At 34.5% G+C, this 22,539-nt stretch overlaps 1 protein-coding gene across 6 annotated transcripts; it reads right to left on the bottom strand.

Moving 5' to 3' along the window:
• Nucleotides 1-2,349: 2,349 nt before the first annotated feature.
• On the bottom strand, nt 2,350-20,681 carry LOC130946416 (uncharacterized). 6 transcript variants are annotated; one of them, XM_057875155.1, is made up of 27 exons: nt 20,223-20,681; nt 19,452-19,611; nt 19,101-19,193; nt 18,308-18,410; nt 18,045-18,207; nt 12,701-12,875; nt 11,952-12,080; nt 11,213-11,812; nt 10,491-11,108; nt 9,934-9,999; nt 9,379-9,492; nt 9,030-9,275; nt 8,362-8,409; nt 8,141-8,272; nt 7,256-7,417; nt 7,086-7,148; nt 6,642-6,752; nt 6,455-6,538; nt 6,335-6,382; nt 5,896-5,970; nt 5,623-5,718; nt 5,140-5,220; nt 4,989-5,060; nt 4,241-4,285; nt 4,081-4,164; nt 3,343-3,446; nt 2,350-2,819 (listed from the first exon to the last, which is right to left on the bottom strand). In XM_057875155.1, the coding sequence occupies exons 1-27, from the start codon at nt 20,423-20,425 to the stop codon at nt 2,705-2,707; spliced, it is 3,990 nt and encodes a 1,329-aa protein (XP_057731138.1). In that variant the 5' UTR covers nt 20,426-20,681; the 3' UTR covers nt 2,350-2,704. The 6 variants fall into 6 exon arrangements, with proteins under 6 accessions (XP_057731138.1, XP_057731139.1, XP_057731140.1 ...); XM_057875156.1 differs by having other exon boundaries at nt 8,147-8,272; XM_057875157.1 differs by lacking the exon at nt 3,343-3,446.
• Between the last annotated feature and the right edge of the window lie 1,858 nt (nt 20,682-22,539).

Below are 22,539 nucleotides of genomic sequence, written 5' to 3'. Positions count from 1 at the left end.
TTCAGAATTTTTAAGAATGAATTCTAGAGTTTCAAGGTGATGTTCTTATCATCACCAAAGCTGATTGATTCTCATCAATTTAGCTCTTGAATGCAATGTCCTGCTGAAGCTTGGCTAGCCATGTCTAAGTTCTTTAGACTAAAACTTTAGACTAACATTGCATGATTCCTGGAATTCTCATTAAGAATTTTGATATCCTTATTTTCTTTTTCACTCAATTTCAAAAAAAAAATCCAAAAAAATTATAAAATCTTAAAACCAAAAATATTTTTTTGTTTCTTGTTGAGTCTAGTATCTCATTTTAAGTTTGGAAGGATATCCGACCAAGGAGCGCCATCTGGAAGGCAGAAAACGGAATGCGAACACCCACCTGAATAAACATGGCCTTATAGAACCAGATCTAATTGGAAACTCGGGGGGAGCAAAAATTAATTTCATACAGCCGTTCATTTGGGGCGGGGACAAAGACGTCGTAGTTAGCATCCTCGTCTGTCCCTCCACACAAGTATTTGGCTTGTCGAAATTTTGTCAACTCCCCCTCGTCCATCAGATTCGGCGAATCCTTCACATCAGAAGTCACCCAGGAGTAGGGATCGTAATTCGAAGCGGACGGAGAAGCTCGAGAAACGATGCGAGGCATACTTACAGTGGGGTACCAGTCCGTTAGTCTTTGGGGTCGGGAGTCCGGAAAAAATTCATAAAATATATTTGTCCTACCCACCAAATAAGATCAAGCACAGCTAAAAGATAAACCCAAACAGCCTATCCTGGAATGGTAACCCCCCTAACGCACCTACTTGACATTAAAAAGGCATCTATCTTACAAAAACCAAACAAACAACAAGCAGCAAGCACAGACAACAAACGTACAGAAAAGGGAACAACAAAGGTAAAAAAATATTGAAGCGGAAGAGAGAAAGGATCGATGTTTACCTGGATTGATTGCGAAAACTTGGAAAAAAGAAGGATGCACAAGAATACTAGAATGAGACTTTGGATGTTAGGGAATGCAGAAGAAAGAGATATGAGAAGCAAGAGTGGGAAAGAGAAACCAATGCAAACTGTTTAAAACTGCAGTAAAGGGAGCGCGAAAAGTCTGGGGGCAAAATGGTCTTTGCGTACAGGGTTTTCCAACCCATTATGAGCATTTAATACTCCGCAAGAGGAACGAAGCGGCAAACAGTCACCTCAACAACAAACAGACACGCACGCAAGAGGCACGTCCCCCCCACGGGTGGCCGACCTGGCGACAACACACGGAACCGCAAATAACGCGCTACCAACCTCCTTCACAACCATTGCTAGCGCGTTGGGGGCACTGTTACGGCCCGGCCCAAACCATCAGCGGTTTGGATCGACCCGAGCACCGCCCGACCCGGACGGTTGGGGACGAGGTGCTCGATCGCCGACCCGGACACGCGTCCCTGACAGCTACGTCACAGCTTTGGAATGGAGGCATCAAGGAAGGTGGGCCTATCCTTGAGGGGCCCACCTCTGACATGGTATATATGGGGAAGGTCCTGCCCTTCCTCCAAGGTACATCACCTATCACTCACCCCCTTTTTCGCCTGCACACTTGCTGACTAGAGCGTTGAAGTGGCTTTGCAGGTGACTCCCCCCTCCTCACACAAAGTGCTCGGGACATCGTCCACACCAGCCCGGTAGCTCACGACCAGACAAGATCCCCCTCCATCGACAGGATACCAACCCGAACCGTCCGATACCCGACCTACCGAACATGCTTAAATTGCCCCTTGCCTTTCGATAATAGTAAGCTGTCCATCTGTAAGTAGTGGGACAACTACCAAAATATAAACTATTTAAAATATATTTTGTTTACCTGTTAGTTTATTAAATCTGAGATTACTATTTAAAATTGTATCAAATTACACACATACATAAAGTTGTATTAAATCACACCAATCTGTAGACAATTTCATAGTCCAGTCAAACCAAGAATCGATCCATTTCTCAGGGCCATGATTAACATCATTTTCATGTGAATATTTTAAATCAAATAAATTGATCAACAATCTTAAGATTCATCAATCATTTCACTTAGACAAATAACAATTAGTCAATTACATTTTGGTACTGTAAAACCCCTGCCTTAAAAGTTTCTAGGTCTGATTCTAGATTCGTCACTGCACAACCAAATTTGTATGTTCGCGATTCAATGTTTTGTGGTTGGAGATTTACTAATTGCACGTCTTATGCCTCTAAAAAGGCCACATCTTCGAAAACTGGCCAAGGTCCAGTTGTGGATGTGAACCCCCTTCTGGTATTGTGTGTGTGTGTGTCTAGTGTGGGTAAGTTGTAACACGACAAAAAAATTCAATGTTTCTTCCCTTGGAAAAGGCAGGAATTAAATTAAACAAAATTGGATGAATAATATTACAAACAATGGAAACAAAAATTGAAAGAAAAAAAAAATACATCTATGATACATTCCTGGAACCCTAAGCATACTTGGATTTACTGGAGCACCGAGATAAGATTCTGGTCACAGAATCTTGATATCATTAAGTGCCTCAAATAATATACACTGAACCAGATGCATCAACATTCTGGTTCAAAATGCGCAATATCCATTTATGAGAGATCTCCTTCAATGGCTGCAAACGCGGGATATTTTGGCCAATCTGTCCCCAACAGTACTTTCAATGCCGACCGGGTTACTGAATTCCTGTCAGAGACTTAACTATCATGTCAGTGTTGCTCCTTGAACTGAAGAATTTGTGTCAGATGGGTGCAGTGATGTTGGCAAATGTTGCTGCACGTGAGATTCACTTGCAAGACCCAGAACTTCTAAAGTTGCTCTGTACATTGGTATATGTAGGTTTTTATTATCCACAGCAATTAGACTTAGCTTGTACAAGGTAAAAGGTAAAATGCAAAGGACTTAGCGAGAAAATAATTTTTTGCTAGGCTTTGTCAACTAATCATTCCATTGTTCAATAGGTGGAAGAATCAAATTTCTCTAAAATGAGTAAGTTAATAAAGTTTAAAAAATGAAGATCTAATCATCCTTGAATCAAGATAGCTAAGCTGACACATTATAAAGGTTACGAATTTATTAGTAATTAAAGCTTCACTTTTTACTTTACCAATCTTCTGGGCATCTTTTCCCTATAATAGGAGTCACTAGATTGAAAAAAGAGCATGAACCATCGTAGTAATAAAACAAAAACCCAATATATTTTACGTGATCAGTGGACAATTTTGGTTCAAATGTTCAACGCAGAAGTTATGGGATGCAATCTGATGAGTGAAGATGCACTGAAAGTTAACTATAGAATAAGTTGATGAACAACCAAATCGAGTCTACTAGAAAAGTTTTACCTAGGAAGTGTAGATTTTACTGCTGGTTGATTGGCATGGGAAGCAAGGGGACCTCTGAGGTTAGCATGCCTGTTAAGAGCACTTTCCAGTTGTGGCGGTGGCAACTGTAAGAATGACAAAAAATGGTTTTAATCCGTTGGCAGGTGAGAGTTTTTTTGTTGACTTTGGAAGCTTTTTATAAAGTAATGCTCCTCAGTTTCTGTTTCAAATACTGAGGGATAATAGTTCAACCCTGTAGCTCAAATAGTGTTTTCCTTCTTTATGGGCCTCGTCCACAATTATTTTTTTCCCTCAAAATCAGTTAAAGTATTGTTTTAGTACCTATAGTTTGAATTAAGTCTTAATTTAGTCCCTAACATTTAAAACATCTTATTTTTTTCTCAACGTTTTATTACATCATATATTAGTCATCTGGTAAAAATTAATTTTTTTTTTCTAAAAATATCTCTTTACTCCATTATCATCTTAAGTAGCGGCAATAATTGTAATTATGGTAGTCGTGGTGGTGGACTGGTGGTTGTAGTGATTTGGTAGGAAAAGTGGTAGAAAAATTAAGAAAAAAAGTAAAATTAAAATGGATAAAAATGGGCATTTTTGGGAGAGATAAAATTCTAATTTAACCAAAAGATAAAAATAAGACGAAATAAAATATTTAAGGAAAAAAAAAGTTTCAAACATTAGGGACTAAATCAGTACTTTAGCCTTTAAATATATTAATAGTCTCAGTTTATACAGTACCTGCAATAATACATGAAAAGAACGCGGTTGAGTCTGGTATACGCATTTTAAAAAACCAACCCAAAGTTTTGGCATGCGCCACACCTGCAGTAAGTATAAAGTGAACATCAGCAATCTTGAGTTTTATCAAAATAAGCTGATTTTCTGGAATGAAGCATACCTGTTTAGTCACAAGTTTTGAAAGTATCTCCATAACAAAATCAACCTGAAATAATATGCATATTGTCAAAAAGATCAAAATGGTACATTGTGATGTCACCTTGTATATATCCATATGAAAAAGATTATTATATATCCAGGCTTATATATATATATATATATATATATATATATAAGCCTCGAAATAAAGGTTAAAGAGAAAAACATATTGGTTGAACCATACTCGAGGAAATCCTATGATGCATAGGCACACGGGACACGTGGACACATGAATTTTAAGTTCTTACAAAACATGGGAACATGGTATATATATAAAATATAAAATATTTTTTAGATAAATTATAATGATATTTTGATATTGTATTAAAATATAAATTTATTTTTTAATTATTTTTAGTTTTTTTAAATTATATAAAGTATTTAAAATATTTTTTGTTTTAATAAATAATAATATATATTATTTCTAAACTCGTTTAAAAAATACGTTAAGAATAATACTGGATATGCTGACACGTGATGATATTTTGGTATCTAAACAGGTCCGGAAATATTTTTTATTTTTATTAAGACACGGTTGGAGTCAGAAGACATGCGTGTCAAACGAGTGCCAATGAGTGTCATGTCCAAAATATTTCCGACACACGGACACGGCAGCAAAATGTCCGTGCTTTATAGAGGAAATCAGAAGGAAAAAGTTAGCAATCAATAACCTAATCAACATAAGTAGCAAAGGGAGACGGAGGGGTTACCAATGCAGGGAAAGCGTCAATTGCCTGAATAACTGTCCTCATGAAAAGTAGAGGCAACGGAGTTTGGTCAACCTGAAAGTTTCCACAATAAGGAACAAAAATAGTGTTGAAGTAAATACGTAAACTTGTCATATAAATCAAATCTTCGTACCATCTGGTTCAATGCTTTTGCCAGAACCTGTTGTGTGAACACTGTACGCTGCTCAAAACATGCTGAACAAGCATCTGTTATCTGATGGTGCAAAAGAATAATTCAGAGGTCACAACTTACACTATTAAGGATTTTAAAAAGTTGAAGCAATATGAAACGCAACTGATGATGAATCAGATTATACAGATACAGTCAACAAACTCTGGTTAGCGAAATCCTAATAGAAAATACAACCGACCTAACCAAATTCCGTAATATATAATTAGGCTAAGAAACCATAAATGTATTCTTTTATCAGAAAGGGTTGCAACATGACTCCTTTATTATACAACTAACCATTTATTTTGGGTACTTATAGCAAAAGTTTGATAGACAATCAACCAAAAGTATAGTATAACCTTCTAATACGGGAAATTTAACTTTGCACGCGCAGGAGAAGAGAGAGAACATTTTTCGTTATATATAAAACAATAAAATGCATGCCTTCTTAAGTGCAAGGCCATCTTTCTCGGGAACAATTCCATGGATTGCGACCAACACTTCAACCGGCGTTAATGCTGGACCTGTATGAGCCGATCCCTGTGATGAACACATTGAATGCTTAGCTTATCTAGAAGAATAGAGAAATAACAGGTCCCATGTACCAAGAAGGAAACTGGAATATGGAAAAAGTGTTCAATGCCCCATATTCAAGGCAACCCAGAAAGAGCATAATTCATATTAAATATGATGTTCAGCTTGATAATTCACATATACCTGTAGTATGTGAGCAAGTGCCCTCTGAAACTTCTCCAATGGTAGGTCAACAAGGCGGGGGAATATTGGTAACACCTGCAAAACCAAATAATCTTGATCAGGGGTATAAATGGACTAATTACAGAATAAATTGTATCCTAAAACATGTTACGATAGTCATATTTTTTCTAGCCACATAATACTTTATCACGTGTAAATGGACTAATTGCAAGCAATCTTATAAGAATTTACTGATCTAATTTGGGCCGTAGAAAATGGTGGAAGAATGTTGATATGGGGAAATTTTTAAAGATGGAAAAGATGTAGTAGTTTGAAGTTGTAGAATAGCATGGCAAAAAAAAAAAAAAGAAACCCTAGAAATGTCTTATCATTAAATAATGGGGAACAAGGAAAATTTAACAATATACAATGAACAGCAGAAAAGGTTCAACAGTTTGACCTCCTTTTTGGAGAGTGATGACAGCAGTGGAACCAGAATTGAAACATCCTGAAACGGAGAACCAGTGTGGATAAGGAAACAAGCCAAAACATATCGTACCATTCTCCACCTACGACATACCTTAAATTTAGTTTCATATAGACGTTTTACAGTAGATATCAGTTCCAATGATGGTGTTGAATCTTGAGTCAATATTTGCAGTACCTTCAAGAACACATAAGTCAATGTTAATTCATTAAGATCATCTTCATCTAAGTTCCATGAACCAAAATATAGGCTATTTTGAACAATGCAAACAGAAAGCTACCAGTGTCAAAAGATTTTCACTTCCTTGTGGTGGATCAGATATAATATGAAGCAATTCAGTATAAGATTGCCCTAATGCCCTCAGAAGAATAGGAATGTGGCGATGAAAAGCCTGCAAAAACACGTGAACAAAAAGAAGCATTAAAATAAAATTCACTGGCGACAGCATTAGATGAAAAGCAAAAGCAAAATCAAAATCCACAATGAAATCTGTTTTTCATATAATCATATGTGAAGCAGCATATATTTGCATACCTAAACCTAATCCAAAAGATGGAACAAACAATTTCAAATCACAAACATTTTGTGGAAACCTGCTATTATTCTATAAACCATGGCAAAGGTGTATTCTAAGTTAAAAGACTGACAGCTAACTATTGTGTGAGCATAACATATAGACCAAAAAGAATTCTAGTAAATTAACATATATTCAAGAAAATAAGACCTGCTTAACCATCCTTGGGGCTCGCCCATAGACATCAAATACAATCTGAAGAAGACTAGGTTTCTGAAAGGATACAAAAATTGGGTCAGTTTTTTTGGAACTGGTCTGAAGAAATTATAATGTAGCCACTGTCAATTTATAAGCTAGCTTTTAAGTATGCATAAACAAACCTTTGTACATAAAGCGAAAAATAAAGAAATTAAGCCTTGAGCTTCAGAGAATGTTATAGACGGAAGACTTTGAGCCACTGGCTTAGTGGTTCTATCAGAGTCGTGTTCTGAAAGGGTAGACTCTGAGACCTGTGATGTGCCACTTATTTCCTGACATGCAACCTGGAAAGTGGAAGAGGAAAATCAGCCATGAATAAAAACCAGTCTAGTCAGCAAAACAGCAACCGAATCTACTCCCCACATGACGAAGCTTTTTTTTCTTTTTGTGAGGGGGAGGGGGGGGGGGGGGTTGATAAAGAAGCTTCTTTAGATTTTTGAAGAATTGTAAATTTAACCGTAAGGCCTTGTATTAGATTCCCTTCTCTAGGTCAGCAGCTTTAACTCTCGTAAAGAAGTAAAGATACTATGGTAAACCATGATTTCTTTTGTGCTTTGGGTTGTATATAGATGGAAAGGAATGCTAGAATTTTTCAATTCATTTTATTTCTAGTAAGATCACTTTTTGGCATCCTTTTGGAGTCGCTGTTCATGGCCTGCTTATAGTTTTGCTTTAGCTGATATGCAAAGGGATTGGTATCAATGATGGGCTTGATACAAGGTTTATCCTTATAGAAATTAGTTGTTATTTCTGCATCTTTGTAACGATATCTGATCCCCTTTTCTTTTGTATTTCTTTTCCTCTCTTCTAGTAAGAAGATATTCATTTTTCTTTAAAAACAGAGGAGTATGAGACAGAAAATGGTTGATGATAGCTACAGGATCAGAATCAAATTCAAAAAAAAATATCATCGATCTCTTAACAGCAGACAACACGAAGAATATAACCTATATTTTAAAAACAATTGAAGTGAGATAGATATTAGAACAATAGTACAAGCTTAATACCTCTACCTCAGGTCTCTGTTCAGAGGGTCCAGATTGCGAAACATCATGGTCTACGGCAGAAAGAAGAGTATCAGTGGCAAATTTCTCAACATCTTCTGCAATGTAACTAAGCTGATAGAGCTTGTTTGTCACCTGTTCAATATAAATAAAAGAATTTTGTATATTATTAGCTAGAAATATGCAATAGGTTTCATGCAATCATAAGCTTTCACAGTTTATACCAGCCGAATAGCTTTTGCTCGAATCTCATCTTGTGGGTGAACAGCACACTGTCAATATTATACACCAATCAATACATTAGCACTGTGAAGATGTAACAGAAAGAAGGAAAGCCTATGTAAATCAGAATGACCATTTTCACAAAATTAATGAATTGGTACTAAGACAGGGAAACTAGAAAACAACTTTTCAAGAATAAAATTAACATTGTCAAAAAAATCATGGGACGTCAAAATTGAACATCCAACCCCTAAAGCGACCTTGCAAAATTAAACATTCTCTTGACATGCTAAAGGGCAACTTGCAAGTTGCAGCCTCAAGTTTCATTGAACATTCTCTGAGAGATGCTATGGACCTATGCTACACCCGTTGCACTAGGTGAACAGCCAATTAGAAGTTTTGGAGTGTGTGTATGATAAAAGTATACCAGATATAACATGCTGCTAAAAAGAATAGACATGAATAGAAAACTCAATATATGATCGACTGCAAAGAATATTTGCATCCCTACTGTACATTTAGACAAATGAAGCAACATGAAATATTTTAAAAGGGTATGCCGCCACAATCTGGCCAATACAAAAGATTAACCCTAAATAGACATGAATATAACATACAATTCAGATGAGTTATATATTCAACTACCAGAGACCTGTAAATGATCATATACCTTTAATGCTATGCCCAAGCACGCTTGGCGATTTTGTGGACGCCCCAAAATTAAACTCCATATAGCACCTAGACCTTGAGTTACACGTTCGATATCACGAATAATTTTTCCATTATGATCAACAACGTCAGAACAGCAGAGATCACTCAAAATATTCAAGGCAGATTCTGGCAAAAGTGGAACTTCACCAAGAAGCCTACTAAAAGATTTGTCTGAAGCCGGAAAAGATTCCAACAAAGATTTGGCCTAGAAGGAAATGGTAAATCTAAGTTTCCTGAGAAATAAATAAAAAATAAAGGATAGAAATCAATGTTTCTAAATAAATCCAAACAATCAATAATGAACATACCACTCCCAAGAGAAACTTTTCATACAAGACAGAAGAAGATGAAGAGTTTTCAACTGAATCCAATACTGTGAGGCAGTGCAGATGGTACAAAACATACAGCACTAGTTCATGACCCTGCAAAGCCATTTGTAAGTAGCCAAGAGTCAGAATAATTTAAAATAATAATATTAGTAGTAATAGTAACCAAAAAGGCAAAAAAATACAAATTTTCAGAACTATTTTGATCATGAACTCCAAGCAATGGGATTCGAGTATGAAACTAGTCCATTTAGGATCTTTGATGCAACAATACTGTCAAAGCCTGAATTTGGTGCATGTAAACTAAAAGATCATACTTCGCATGTATCAAATCCCTCATACAGATACAAATTACTCAATGATGTGTAATAATTATCAGCAACTTCACTTAAAAAAGACTCAGCAATATTCTAACATTATAAAACAAGAAAAAGCAAAATTCAATTTCTATATTATAATAATAATAATAATAATAATAATAATAATAATAATTATTAAAAAAAATTGTAGTAGGATATTAAAATGTAAACAGGGCACCTTTTGCCAGTGGTCTTCCACAATTTGGTTTTGCAACATCACAATGAACTCATTATCGTCATCAATCTGCAAGGTAGGAGCAACAAATTATTTGCTAATACTATTTATAATCTCTGATGCAGAAAGAATGACTGAAAAAGATACATGATAAAATACACATTTCTTCATTCGCATCTTGCGATGCAGCTCATACTTTCTATGTCAAGTGAATAGCAGCAGCTTTCTGTTTTGGGTTAAAACATTCCTCCCATTTCATTTCTTAAGTACAAAAAAAGTAGGGGCGTGTGTTTGTTTCCTAAAGGGCATGTATTTGAAAACAATGAAGAGCCAGTCCAGAACATAACCAAGGCTTCTCCTCTAACTTGTCATTTCTCCTCCCAATGGTTTATATGGGTATTGTACCACGTGTAACATGTAAAACATGGCCAGCCAAAAACAGCTGTAAATTGATATTAGACTACCAATCTAAACGAACAACAGCACACACACACACACACACAGAGAGAGAGAGAGAGTAAATAGCTGATAAACATTAAAAGGAAAAAACAATTCTCTACCTGAGCTACAAGCCGAGCAAGGAGTGGCATGCAAAATTGCTGACATCCTGTCCCATCCAAATGCCTGTATGACTCTATAATATGCCTAATAGCCAGGTGCTTCACCTTAGTTTCCTGCTCATAGGTTAGATCCACATATGGTGGTAGCTGTGGTAATTCTAGACAGGTATCTTCTGATGTAGATGCAACTTGGACATCAGGAGAAAACTGATCAAAATCTAATGAGTCGGTCTCATTTGCTTCAGTATCCTCCAACAGCTTCACTGTACTACGATCTTCATCAGTTGCATCAGAGGGAATGACTGAGGAATCCAAAGAAGCAATTGCTTCCGCAATGTGCTGGGTATCTCCAGGCCTCTCCAGAACCTCTGTCTTGGGAGTTAGCCGATCAGGTCCAGAAAGTGAGGGACCTTCAGAAATGATATCCTCATTTTTCAGATTGATTGTTGCCTCAGATTGATTATTTTCTTCAGCGGAGGAAACAGGAGGTGAAGAAGGCTTAATCAAAGATACAGGATCATCTAACTCTAATTTTGTTGCCACAATATCATCTCCAACAGACCCAGCTGCCCCACCAAGAGTTGCAGCTATACGCCGTGGATCCAAGCGACGGGGATCCTGAAAATTTGAACCAGATGGTTTAAGGTAAACGCAAAATTGGCATTTTAAAATAGAAATATTAACCAGCAGCAAAAACTTCTACAACGAATAACAAATCTTACCCTGCGTGGGTCGCGCTTAGAATCAGCAGGCAAATTATTGATGTCAGACAGTGATGAACTAGTGGCAGTGATTGTAGTTGAAGGGAATGGTGCTTGGTCCGTAACAGCCAAGGATTGGATAGAACTTACTGGAGCAGATGGTGCTAAAACTTTTGATTGACTGAATTGGGAACCAACTTGTTGAGGTACTGGCGAATTCCCAATCCTTGCTAGCGGTGGGGGTGTCTTAGGCAAGTGCTTCATATTTGTTATCACAATATCCGCCAACAGATCAGGATGAATCTTGGAAACAAGGATTTCAAGAGATTCAGCACCTCTTTCTCCTTCAGCAAGCAAAGCACCAATCAAAGCAATCATTTGCTCCACTGCAGTTAATTCACCATCTAGTGCAGTAGCATTAAGTGATACTCCATTAACAGAGTTAAGATCCTGTCCAAAATCATTTACTTGAACTGGTAAAGTTAAGTGAGGGTCAGGACCAGATCGAATCCGCTTAGAGATTGCCTCATGACCATTGGCCAGATGTTCATTATCCAAAGGAATAGCTCTTTTTCTAGATAATTCCCCTGAAACATGTGACTGAATTGATGATTGATCATCCTGAAAGATAGAAATCAAACTGGATGTGATAAAATTGGAGAGAAGGAATCGCAGCTCATGCTCCATGTTTTATTTGGATAAAAGTAACTTGTGCTCAATAATGGCAGCTTGCTGTTAAATGCACTAAGTGGCTACATACCTTGATAACCCGAGCATCACGTGTAGAACGATCACCGTTTTTAATAATTTTGTCAACTTGTCTGATGACCTGATCGGCAGCATCCGCTGCATTCATGGCCCGCAGGGTCTTTATCAATCTTTCTCGAGACTGCAAAACATCAAGAGAATAATTATTTATTTAAGAAAATACACCTCATCATGGTTAACGACACAGATACCAGTCCTTCCCAAATCCCAATTCAACCTATGAGGTAACAATAAAGCCATTTATATACTATTGTTCTCTTGCCACTCATGCTTGCTCAGATGTGCTTTGTTCTTAACTAAACTATATACTAGGAGCACCAGATAATAACACAGAATATACAGACTTGTAATCTAGATGATATATTCCTAGGATGTCATCTGTAGAGTATAATTGCCATAAGCATGTGAAATTTATGAGAAGCTTATAGCAAACCTCAGACTAGAAGCTTAATAGTAATACTAAAATACAATTTGGAGGTGTGATGTATAAATATGTAAGGCAAAACTAGTAGTTCTTGCAAAATAAATTACCATAATGAATCAATGATTCCATTGGGCCAACTATTGGGGGTCCAAAAGTAATAAATTTAGATTCAATCTTTAGCAGGAACCAAAATTGTAAAATAATTTAAACAGCTTCTGTAAAGAGGATTATGATAAAGCAAGACAGAATGAATAAATAACCAGGGAACAGAGAATGCTAGGGGCCAAGTGAAATGCAAAATTCAAGCACATATTTACCTCTAGTATAGGTGAATAAGTGCACCTAAGAAACCCCAAAAAAGCAGTTCTTAAAGAGTACTGAACACTGGCAATATGATATCTTTTCGCTGTTTGAAAATTTGGATTAAAATCGAGCAATGCAGAAAAAATTGTATCGTAGTGTTGCGGCCGTTTCCTTGCAATAGCTGATAAACTGTCAAAAGAAACACATAAACGGTTGGTTAGGTTTCAAGTGACAATGTGGTATGCCAAAAAAAACCCAGCAACCCAACCACAGCAACTACATTTAATGCTAAAAGCAATGCTACATAAACTTTGTAGAAAGCCTAGAGGAAATTTAAATCCAAAGAGCGAAGCGGCATATCAGTATCAAAACCCCCAAAAGTAACAGCTGGGCATCATTCAGCATTACACCTGCACACAATCTAAGCCCCTAACAGGGATATTTTATTTAGAATATCCATAAAATCCATCAAGTTAAGCAAACTTGTCTAACTTTCTTCATTTGAAAATACGTGATCATGCTCCTAACCAATATATCATTTGAATTCAAATTATTGGCAGCTCAGGAAATTGTAGAAAAATGCATACTTGGGTGGTGGGCAAACTATCTTTATCGGACAAAAATAACCAAATGCTCACTTAAATGCATAGATAATATGTTAAAAAAATGGGAGTTTCAAATAGAACCCATTGCCACTGAATAGTTGATATAGATAGATTCACTTATACTATTCCCTTTTGCACCTCAGAAGAATCAAGGAATTTCACTAGAAGCACTAGAAAGCAGATTCATTTTTTTTAATTCATAGAACTTTATGCTTTATATATATATATATATATATATATATATATATATAAAGAGAAAACAAAAATTTAGCCTAAATGCTGAACAATCTCCTTAGTCCTTAACCCTGTATTCTACAGTCATCTTTGAACAAACACGAGTGAAACTATTCACAATATTAGAAATTACCCTATCGTCTCCATATAACTTCTAAACTTGTTCATTTCAGCCATTTCCACATAAACAAACTCAAAGTCACAAAGGTAGTGATCATGCAAGAAATAGAAAACTGAAGCACAATATGGGAACAGTTCATTGCATTACAGAGATAAGCTTGCAGCAATGGCAGACCAAACCTACATCAACAGAATCAGATTTGTGTGCTGTTGTTTCAACAAACTAGATTTTTATGCTCCACTTATAAACCAAGACAAATATAAAATTAATTAAAGTGAATAATGAGACATTAAAAAGGAAATGTTGGAGACTTCTAGAAGCAGCTTTGGATGGCTAGATTTTAAGATTCCAGAAATACATCCCCTTTTTGTGAAAAGACAGGAATGTAGTGGATAGTAGAAATAACATAGTTTTCAATCAGACACAGCATCATATATTAATTAAGGAGCATATTCTCTTTTCTCCTTTTTCTTGAAATCAATTTCTCGAGGGAACATACAAATTAATAAAATGAAATCCTATTATAATTCTGCAGAAAATTGAAGAAAACTGTAACAAAAATAGGGCCAAAACAAACACAAGTCATTGCAACAAGATAAAAACATAGTGCCACAACTACCTGTATACAAAAACATGTATCCTTTAAAAAATAAATAAAAAAGGGATCCACAATAAAATTAAATAACAGTAGAAAATATACACATGCCAATCCCTTGCATTTCTTTTCACCAAAAGAACATTGCCTTAAAGAACCTCAGTGATGAAGATAACAGATGATAGCAAACTGGTATGAGTATAACCCATTTATATTCCACAATTCAAACTAGTCAATAAGTACATTATAAATGATCTGATATCAACTCCAGATTGAGATGGAAAGATACAGAGAGAATCAAAAAGATCACATAAAGCAGTTTCAGATCAAAACTTCCATTGAAACAACATTCCTTAGAATATGAAGATGTGATTAGAAAATAAGAACAAAAGGAGTTTAGTTTAAAAGGAGGCTCTCATGAAGTAAAAAGAAAGAAAAGGAGTGAAAAAAGTATGTGAGGTATTTAGCTTTTTTTTTATACTTAACCTGAAATAATATGAAAGGACCTCAAAGGGTGCATGGCTTTTTTCTGTTTAGTTTTCAGGTATGTTCTCACTAATAATTACAAACATCACCTCATTTTCAATTTATTGCATGCTTTTAAAACATTTCTGCAGAAAATGATGGAATCAAGGCAGAGTTGTTTTCACAATTTCCTTACAGAAGTTTGGCAAACAGGAAATTAAGTTACAAAACAATGGAATTTTTGTAATTATCAACGGAATCCATCAACTGAAATTGAGAGAAAACAAGCCAAATGCCAATTTAGATTGTTTAGCTCCCAGAAGTAAAAAAGTAGCAAACCATAACTTGTGTTTCAGAAAAAATCAAAAAAATCTTATCATTTTAATATATCTGACACCAGCACCTCAGCTAACAAATCAGTTCAATATCCAGCATGAGTCCTAATCAAAATCAAAGAGAACACATGAAATATGATTACACACCTTCACAGATTAGTGTAACAGGCTCAAATGTTGACAAAAAAGCACTGGAAAACAGGATTTCTAAAACTCTCCCTACCAAGTGAAAATGCATAACAAGTTATCTGTATATACATTCTGAAACCTTCACTCAGCTTTGAACAATACAGTTGCAAATAAACACAGAATATCTTGAAAAACTCAAGTTTTAGGTATTTTAGATTGGAGTCCCGGACAATTATCCAAAATTATACTTCCGAGACATCAGACTTTAACTTTTCACTTGATCTAAATCAATCACTGAATTCCTTTTGGCATCACCACTGTCAATATTCCAATGAAAGAACTGATGTGTTCAAACATTAATTCTTCTCAAAAATGGTGAATGAAAATATTCTGCATGCATCAATATTGCGGGGAAAGGACAAACAGAAAATCAAACATATTATTAAGACCATGCACATAAATATCATCGCTACAAATAGAACCTCAATGAGTCCTGCTGTAAGAGAATATCAAATGCTAAACTTTCAATCAGAAAATATGCTTTGTTTCAACTGTTGGTAAAATTATTATCTCATTTTCTAAGCAAACCTGGAGTTGCTTGTGGTAAAACTTGTGCAAAAGATAACAAGTGAGAAATGAAACACAAATTTATAGAAAATGAGCCAGAGTATATAATAGAAGCCCGGGAAAATATTATTTGAATTATTGAGATATTAACTGTGTATCAGCTGTTATAAAATAATAAATACATTATCTGGGCATGCGCTTACAGCACAAAAATTTAAACAGTAAATGGTCTCTCTCAACAGTTTACAACAATAAACTGCATTGCTTGACCACCATCCTTGGTTCATGAGATGACCATTTTAATGCCTCAATTTCGATATCTATCACCCGACCAACTGGCATGCCACAGTAAATTAACGAATCATCTTACATAGACAATCACCATAACTTCCATTATATGAACCACCAATGCAGCAGTATCCATGGCCATTAACTCCTCGTAAGGAACTGGTCAGCATGTCGCAACGTTATAAAACAAACAAGCAGTTGAACTTGTTCTATCCATGAGACCCTGCTCCAATGATTCCCTCCATAATTTTGAACATAGTAAAAGATGTGGAAAATTTTTAAAACCTTTAGGTGATCCTAACACATTTAATTGCATCAGTAAGTATTGAGTAAGAGACAGCACCTTTTACTAACAAAAACATGAAATCATAATTCAAAAAAGTACAATGGAGTTGTAGGAGAGACACTTGTCACCTTCCTACATGAATATATACAAGTAAGGCTGAATAGAAACAATTCGAGATTTCAAATTTGGAACTAACTGATTGGGTGTATCTTACAACTGCAACAAAGGTTTCCATGTAACAAGTAACTCTGAAGATGAGTGCATGGAAACAATGCATCAACACATCAAATTTAATGGGCTGCTAAATGTGTGCACTGTTAATAGGCAAGAATAAATAAACATCCATCAAATGGGAAGAGATAAAGAGCAATAAAACACCAGATTAGCCACAGAATTGGATACACGTGTTCTTTTGGAGCAAGTGTATTTTAAAACTTGGAATTTATATATATCGTTGAAAAGGCTTAAAACTGAATTTCTCTTTTAAACTTTTGGATGGAAAAAATGACTTTATTTCAGGATTTTGATTATGTTTGAAAATACAAATATATAAAGTGACTTTCTAGTCATAGAAGTAAACTTTTTGGGCTAAGATAACTTAAATACATACACCCTAGAACACATGAAATCTTTCACAAACAGGGAGATCAGAAAGCAATTTTCATTGAGCCAAAGGGGCAGGGGTAAATAAAAGAGATATAATGAAGGAGTGCATAAATTCCTTCTATCTTTTTTCACGGATAAGTAACTAAGCACACTCAAAAAAAGAGGAGCATTATCCAGTAGTTTGTACAAGCACAATACCATGAACAAAACCTAAGTACCAAGTCACAGAGATAACATGAATAGTAATTGTATCAACACGTGATCATCGACTTCATGACTTGCCACAAAATGAAAACAAATCACTTAGTCTACTAACAATTTGCAAAGATAAGGACAAATGATAAATTGATAACAAGGAAGACAAGCAAAATAGATATAAACATTCTGCACATGCTATGAGACCCAGACTTCAAATCTGATGCTACCTATAAACCATTATCACTAGAAATGCAATTTCATATATGATTGCAATGTTTCTTATTAAGAGGTGAAGAATTAACGCTTATAAACCTATAAGGTTCATTACAAGCAGTGGACTTAACGCATGACATAGTCAAAAGAGCCCAATGAAAGGAATCAAATAGATTAAATGACATACACATGCACACACATATCAGGAGAGAAACAAATAAAAGCATGTCATATACCTACACTAGACTGTTACATCACTAACCCGAAAAGTACATTCAAATTCCTCAATACATACATGCAGCAACAAGTAGAGAGTTTTAAAAATACGAGGAAAAGCATTGTGATAGTTATTTGTACTTTATTTTATGAGGTGAAGGAAAGAATTGGTCAACCAACAACGTTTCACAAGTTTATAGCAGGGGAGCACATGAAGAAAATAAATGTTAGCCAAGATGTAGAAAAATAACAGATATATAAAAGACTTTTCCATGGGGAAATACTGTTAGCATGCCTAGCTTTATCTCTGTAATGATCTGCTGCCAGTAGTAGTTAGCAGTAAGTCAAGGAAAATAACCCTCTAGATCCAACCATCTAATTTAGAAGTGGCATACCAGAAATGTTGCACAGGTTCTACAGCTATCCGAAAATGAAGATTGCACAAAATGTTAAATGTTATGCAAACCCTTGTTATTAACCACTAGCACATGAAAACTCACCAATTTATAACAGTAATTGTTAAACAACCAGGGAGACTTGCACCAGGCTGCAATAAATTTAATAGAATGCCAATGGTCCTGTTTGCCTCCGACTTGAGAGCCACCGGATCAAGAAGAGGGTGACCACCAACCAACCATGATATATTAGCAGCTTGCCTAGATCCTGTTATTGGATCAAGATTTAAATGAACAAATGGATGAAAATTACCCAAAACAACTCAATCTCCATAGAGAAGCATTACACAAAAATTAAAGAACAATACCTTCTCCAGTTGATTTCTCAGGACTATTGTTGTCAGGAGTAAAAAGCAAGACGAATATTTCCAAGAATTTCAGTCCCAGCAACTTTATTCCGGCAGAACCAGGCTAAAATATCAAGCAGTTAACTCTCCAATCAGAAAGGAATAACCACCGACAGACCAAATTATAATGAGCGACATTCATATTCAAAAAACAAGAAAAATGCAAAATGTTTCTAGGGATGATGAATAGAAGCTCTGAAGCTAGTTATGTACATAAGTCATAAGTAACATGCTATCTTGCTATCTAAAATCTAAGCAACTGACTTATTAAGTTTAAAACTCCAGACAAAAAGTTACAAGTGATTATGATTTATGACAGTCAACAAAGACAAGTAAACTCCAAACACCATCCAATGCATAGACATGCATAACTTACAAGCCCCTATTTAAGGAGGAGCACCACAGACCTTAAAAAAAATAAAAATAATAAATAAATCAATTCAACATCTCAAAGCACCATATTACAACCACCTATATAATGATCTTGCACTCCATGAGTCATGACAAAGAAAACAAGAGAATAGTGATTTTTATCAATACTGTAGCTCGTCATGATATAGATCAATTCGGCAAAGCCTTTGAAGATGTTTATTTGACTAGATATTTAAATTGAATTTCAACCATACAGTTGCATTATTGAATTAGTTGAATACAGTTCATTAGTACATTTCACACTGATAAACCAGCCTTCCAAAAAGTAAGAATATCTGAAGAACAGCAATTATATTCTGAAGAACCGAAAGGATCTAATTACCTCAAGAGCAATCCCAAAAACAGCATCCTTGAACTTAAGCATCCACATCCAAACCCCTTCTAACCACCTCTCTACTTTACCATATTGTTGAAACTGTAAAGTTTTCCAAATTAGTGTCACTCGTCAGACAACAGTAAGTACACTACCTACCAATGTCAGGATAATGGGAGAAGTAAAATGAGCAAAGGCTCTCGTCTAAAATTTTTCCTTCCATCTAAAACATTTGGCAAAGGACGATAAAGAAGGTGCAAAATCCATCAAACAGCTAAAGAATCCAAAATATAATTCATGAACAGTCACCAGTGATATGATGCACAACTGAGTTTTATTAAAGAGGGTTTGAGATGGTACCTGCACAATCATCTCCACAAAAACATTACAGAAGATGTTCGTGCCACTAACAATAGATTGCTTTACAATTATCGGATCAGCATCTCGCAAAAATGTTAATAGTATAGAAACAAGTGCAGGAGAATGATCGACTGCTTTAAAACCAATCTCCTCAATTAACCTGGAATACAGTGGAGGAATCATCTATAAGCTAAAATAAAACAAGAAACACACACCAACTGGTAGTTTTTAAGAAGGGGAGAACACAGAGACACGGCACAAGTTATTGGGAAGAAGTAAACAACTAAATTCAGCCTATACTTGCACTTAGCTACAAGCTTCTGCTGCAAGCACTATGGAACGGCCCTGAACCACTTTAGAATACAGCAAATACAACAGCTAAACCTTTTTTTCTCAGGTAGAGTCCTATTATAAACCATCATTCGCCACAATATTCGAGTGCATTGCATTCCGGCACCAACTAAGCCATACCCAAATCTATAAAATTGATTGAATTCCATGAATATTTGACAAAGAAAGCTTTTCTTCTCCAATATATAGACCATCTTTGAAAGACCGATTTCGCGTAAAAACAACGTTGGCATGTTTGCAGCAATAAAATCATAGATTTAAAAGAAAAAAGCAGTTAAGCACCACACATTGCCCTAAAATACCAATCAATATTGAGAAAAACCAAGAAAACTCATAACCGAGTAACGATACAGCTAAAGCGACATAATTAATAGAAAAGAAAATGGTAATAAATAACAGAATTAGGGTTAGGGCACTGACTGTATGAGCAATTTGCGAACGAGGGACTCGGGAGAGGACTGAAGCTCGAGGAAGAAAGGGAAGAGGTCAGCGGAGAGAGAAGGGTCGAGGGAGAGAAGGAGGTCCTTGGCTTGGGTGAGGGATGAGAGCTTGACGTTGACGTCGCCATGGTTGTTGGCGGCGGCGAAGAGAGAGAGGGCTTGGTCTCTGGAGGAAGAGGCCATGGCTGTCTCTCAGAGTCAGAGAAGTTAGGGTTTGCGGGCAGAGTGAGAAAACTGGTCTTATATTTTATAATATTATATTTTAATGACTATTATAATGTGGAATGGAAAAAGAAGAAGAAAAAAAAGAAGAGGGAGGAGGAGGGAAGGGTTGGGAATGGAAGAGAGCAAGAAAATCGGCGGGATGGGTAATTCTAATGAGAGTGGGTGAAGAGATATGAGATTAGATGAGACGGGAACGATGGATTACAAATTTGGGACCTCTCAACCCTCGTGTTTTTTATGTCTGCTACTACTTTTATACCATTTTATTTTATTTTATTTTATTATTTTGTATTATGTACTTGGAACAAGATTTTTTATATATAAATTAAATAAATGCATTATTTATAGATATAAAAAAAATTTTGCAGCGCTTTTATAAAATTACATCGTATTAGTGTAAACAAATAATTTTAAACGTATTTTTTTACCTTGTAAATAAAATATGTGCAAATTAATATATTCCATATATTTTATTTACAGTGTTAAATAAAATACATTTAAAATTATTTTGTTTACATATTTTTATTCTTTTATTTTTATTTAATTCTTAAATTTTTAAAATTTATCCTCCTATCTTTTTAAATTTTTTTTGGATGAAGAATAATTTAATTTTTTTAAAATATTTGTATATCTTGTTCATTATTTTTATCGAATACCAATAAATACAAATATTTTGTTTTTATATATTTTATGTGTATTTTGGTATTTATATCTCATCCTATATATCAACCAAACAGAATTGTCTCCATAATTGTCTCATTGAACCAAATAGAGAACGTGTTACCGTGTCTCTAAGGCTGTTGAGTTTGTTTTTGAGAGAAGATAAGACAAGACATTGAAAACAAGATATTAAGATAAGGATACAAAATTTTGTATTCTTGTATTTTATTTGGTGATAAACGAGAACAAATTATGAAAATCAAATTTATTCTCATTTTTTCTCATTTAAAAAATTTGATAATAAAAATATAATAATAAAAAATATAATTATAAAAAATTAACAAAAATAATAAAAGAAAAAATAAAAAATAAATTGTGTCCCTTGTTAGTGTCTCTGTGTCATTCCTGTCAGGATGGACACAAAATACACTAATTCAGTGTCTTTGGACACAATGTCTCTTCTGTCAAACGCAGCCTAAGACATGGACAGCAACTAAATAGAAGTTTGTTTGGATTACCATTTGTAAATAGAAGTTTGTATAAAATTGATTTTAATTCAAATTGAGTTGATATTAACAATAAACTAAATATTGTTTGGATTATATTATTTAAAATCACTTTTAAATAAAAATTACTAAAAAAATATGAATTTAAATAATTATTTTATGTTATTTTATAATTTTATTTTAAATATTTAAATAAATTTTAATATTTTTTTAGTATTCTCAATGCTCTTTAGTATTCTAATAGGATTAACAAAATTATAATTCAAAGCAAAAAAAAAATATTCCATACAAAAAAAATAAAAATAACGATAAAAAAATGTTATAAACAAACAATAATAAGAGTTTTATAAAAAATAATAATATGCATGAGAAAATATTGGAGAAACAATATTATAAAAAAACAAAATTTATCATATAAATAACAAAAGATACAATTGGTATATAAAAATAAAACTCAGTCCGTTGAACGAAAAATTAGAAATTGTAGCTTTTAGTAGACATGATTAAAGGGTAGAATCAAATTTACGTTTTAGAGAAAGAAAAAACTAAACGAGTTTTTAATATTCCAAACGCTAAACCAAATATACCTTAAGTATAGTCACCAAAATAAATACACCTTAAGTGTTTGCAAGAAGAAGAATAGTATTTTTGTTTGAAAATTAGAGAACGATTATTTTAAAACTAAAATTAATGTTAGATATGATTTTGAACATAAAAAAATGTTAGAGACAACTTTTTTAGCCAAAATTAAAAAAAAAAACTAAAATAATATTTAATTCTTAATTTTTCATAAAAGAATAATTATTTTTATTTGGAATTTAATTTTATAGATTGAAATGACTTTAATATATTAATATATTAGTAGAATTAAATTTAATTCTTTTGTTTGAAATTATTTTTGTATAA

The sequence above is a fragment of the Arachis stenosperma genome, chromosome 8 (assembly GCF_014773155.1).
Source record: "Arachis stenosperma cultivar V10309 chromosome 8, arast.V10309.gnm1.PFL2, whole genome shotgun sequence".
NCBI lineage: Eukaryota > Viridiplantae > Streptophyta > Magnoliopsida > Fabales > Fabaceae > Arachis > Arachis stenosperma.
This window is presented reverse-complemented; position numbering and strand designations above follow the sequence as displayed.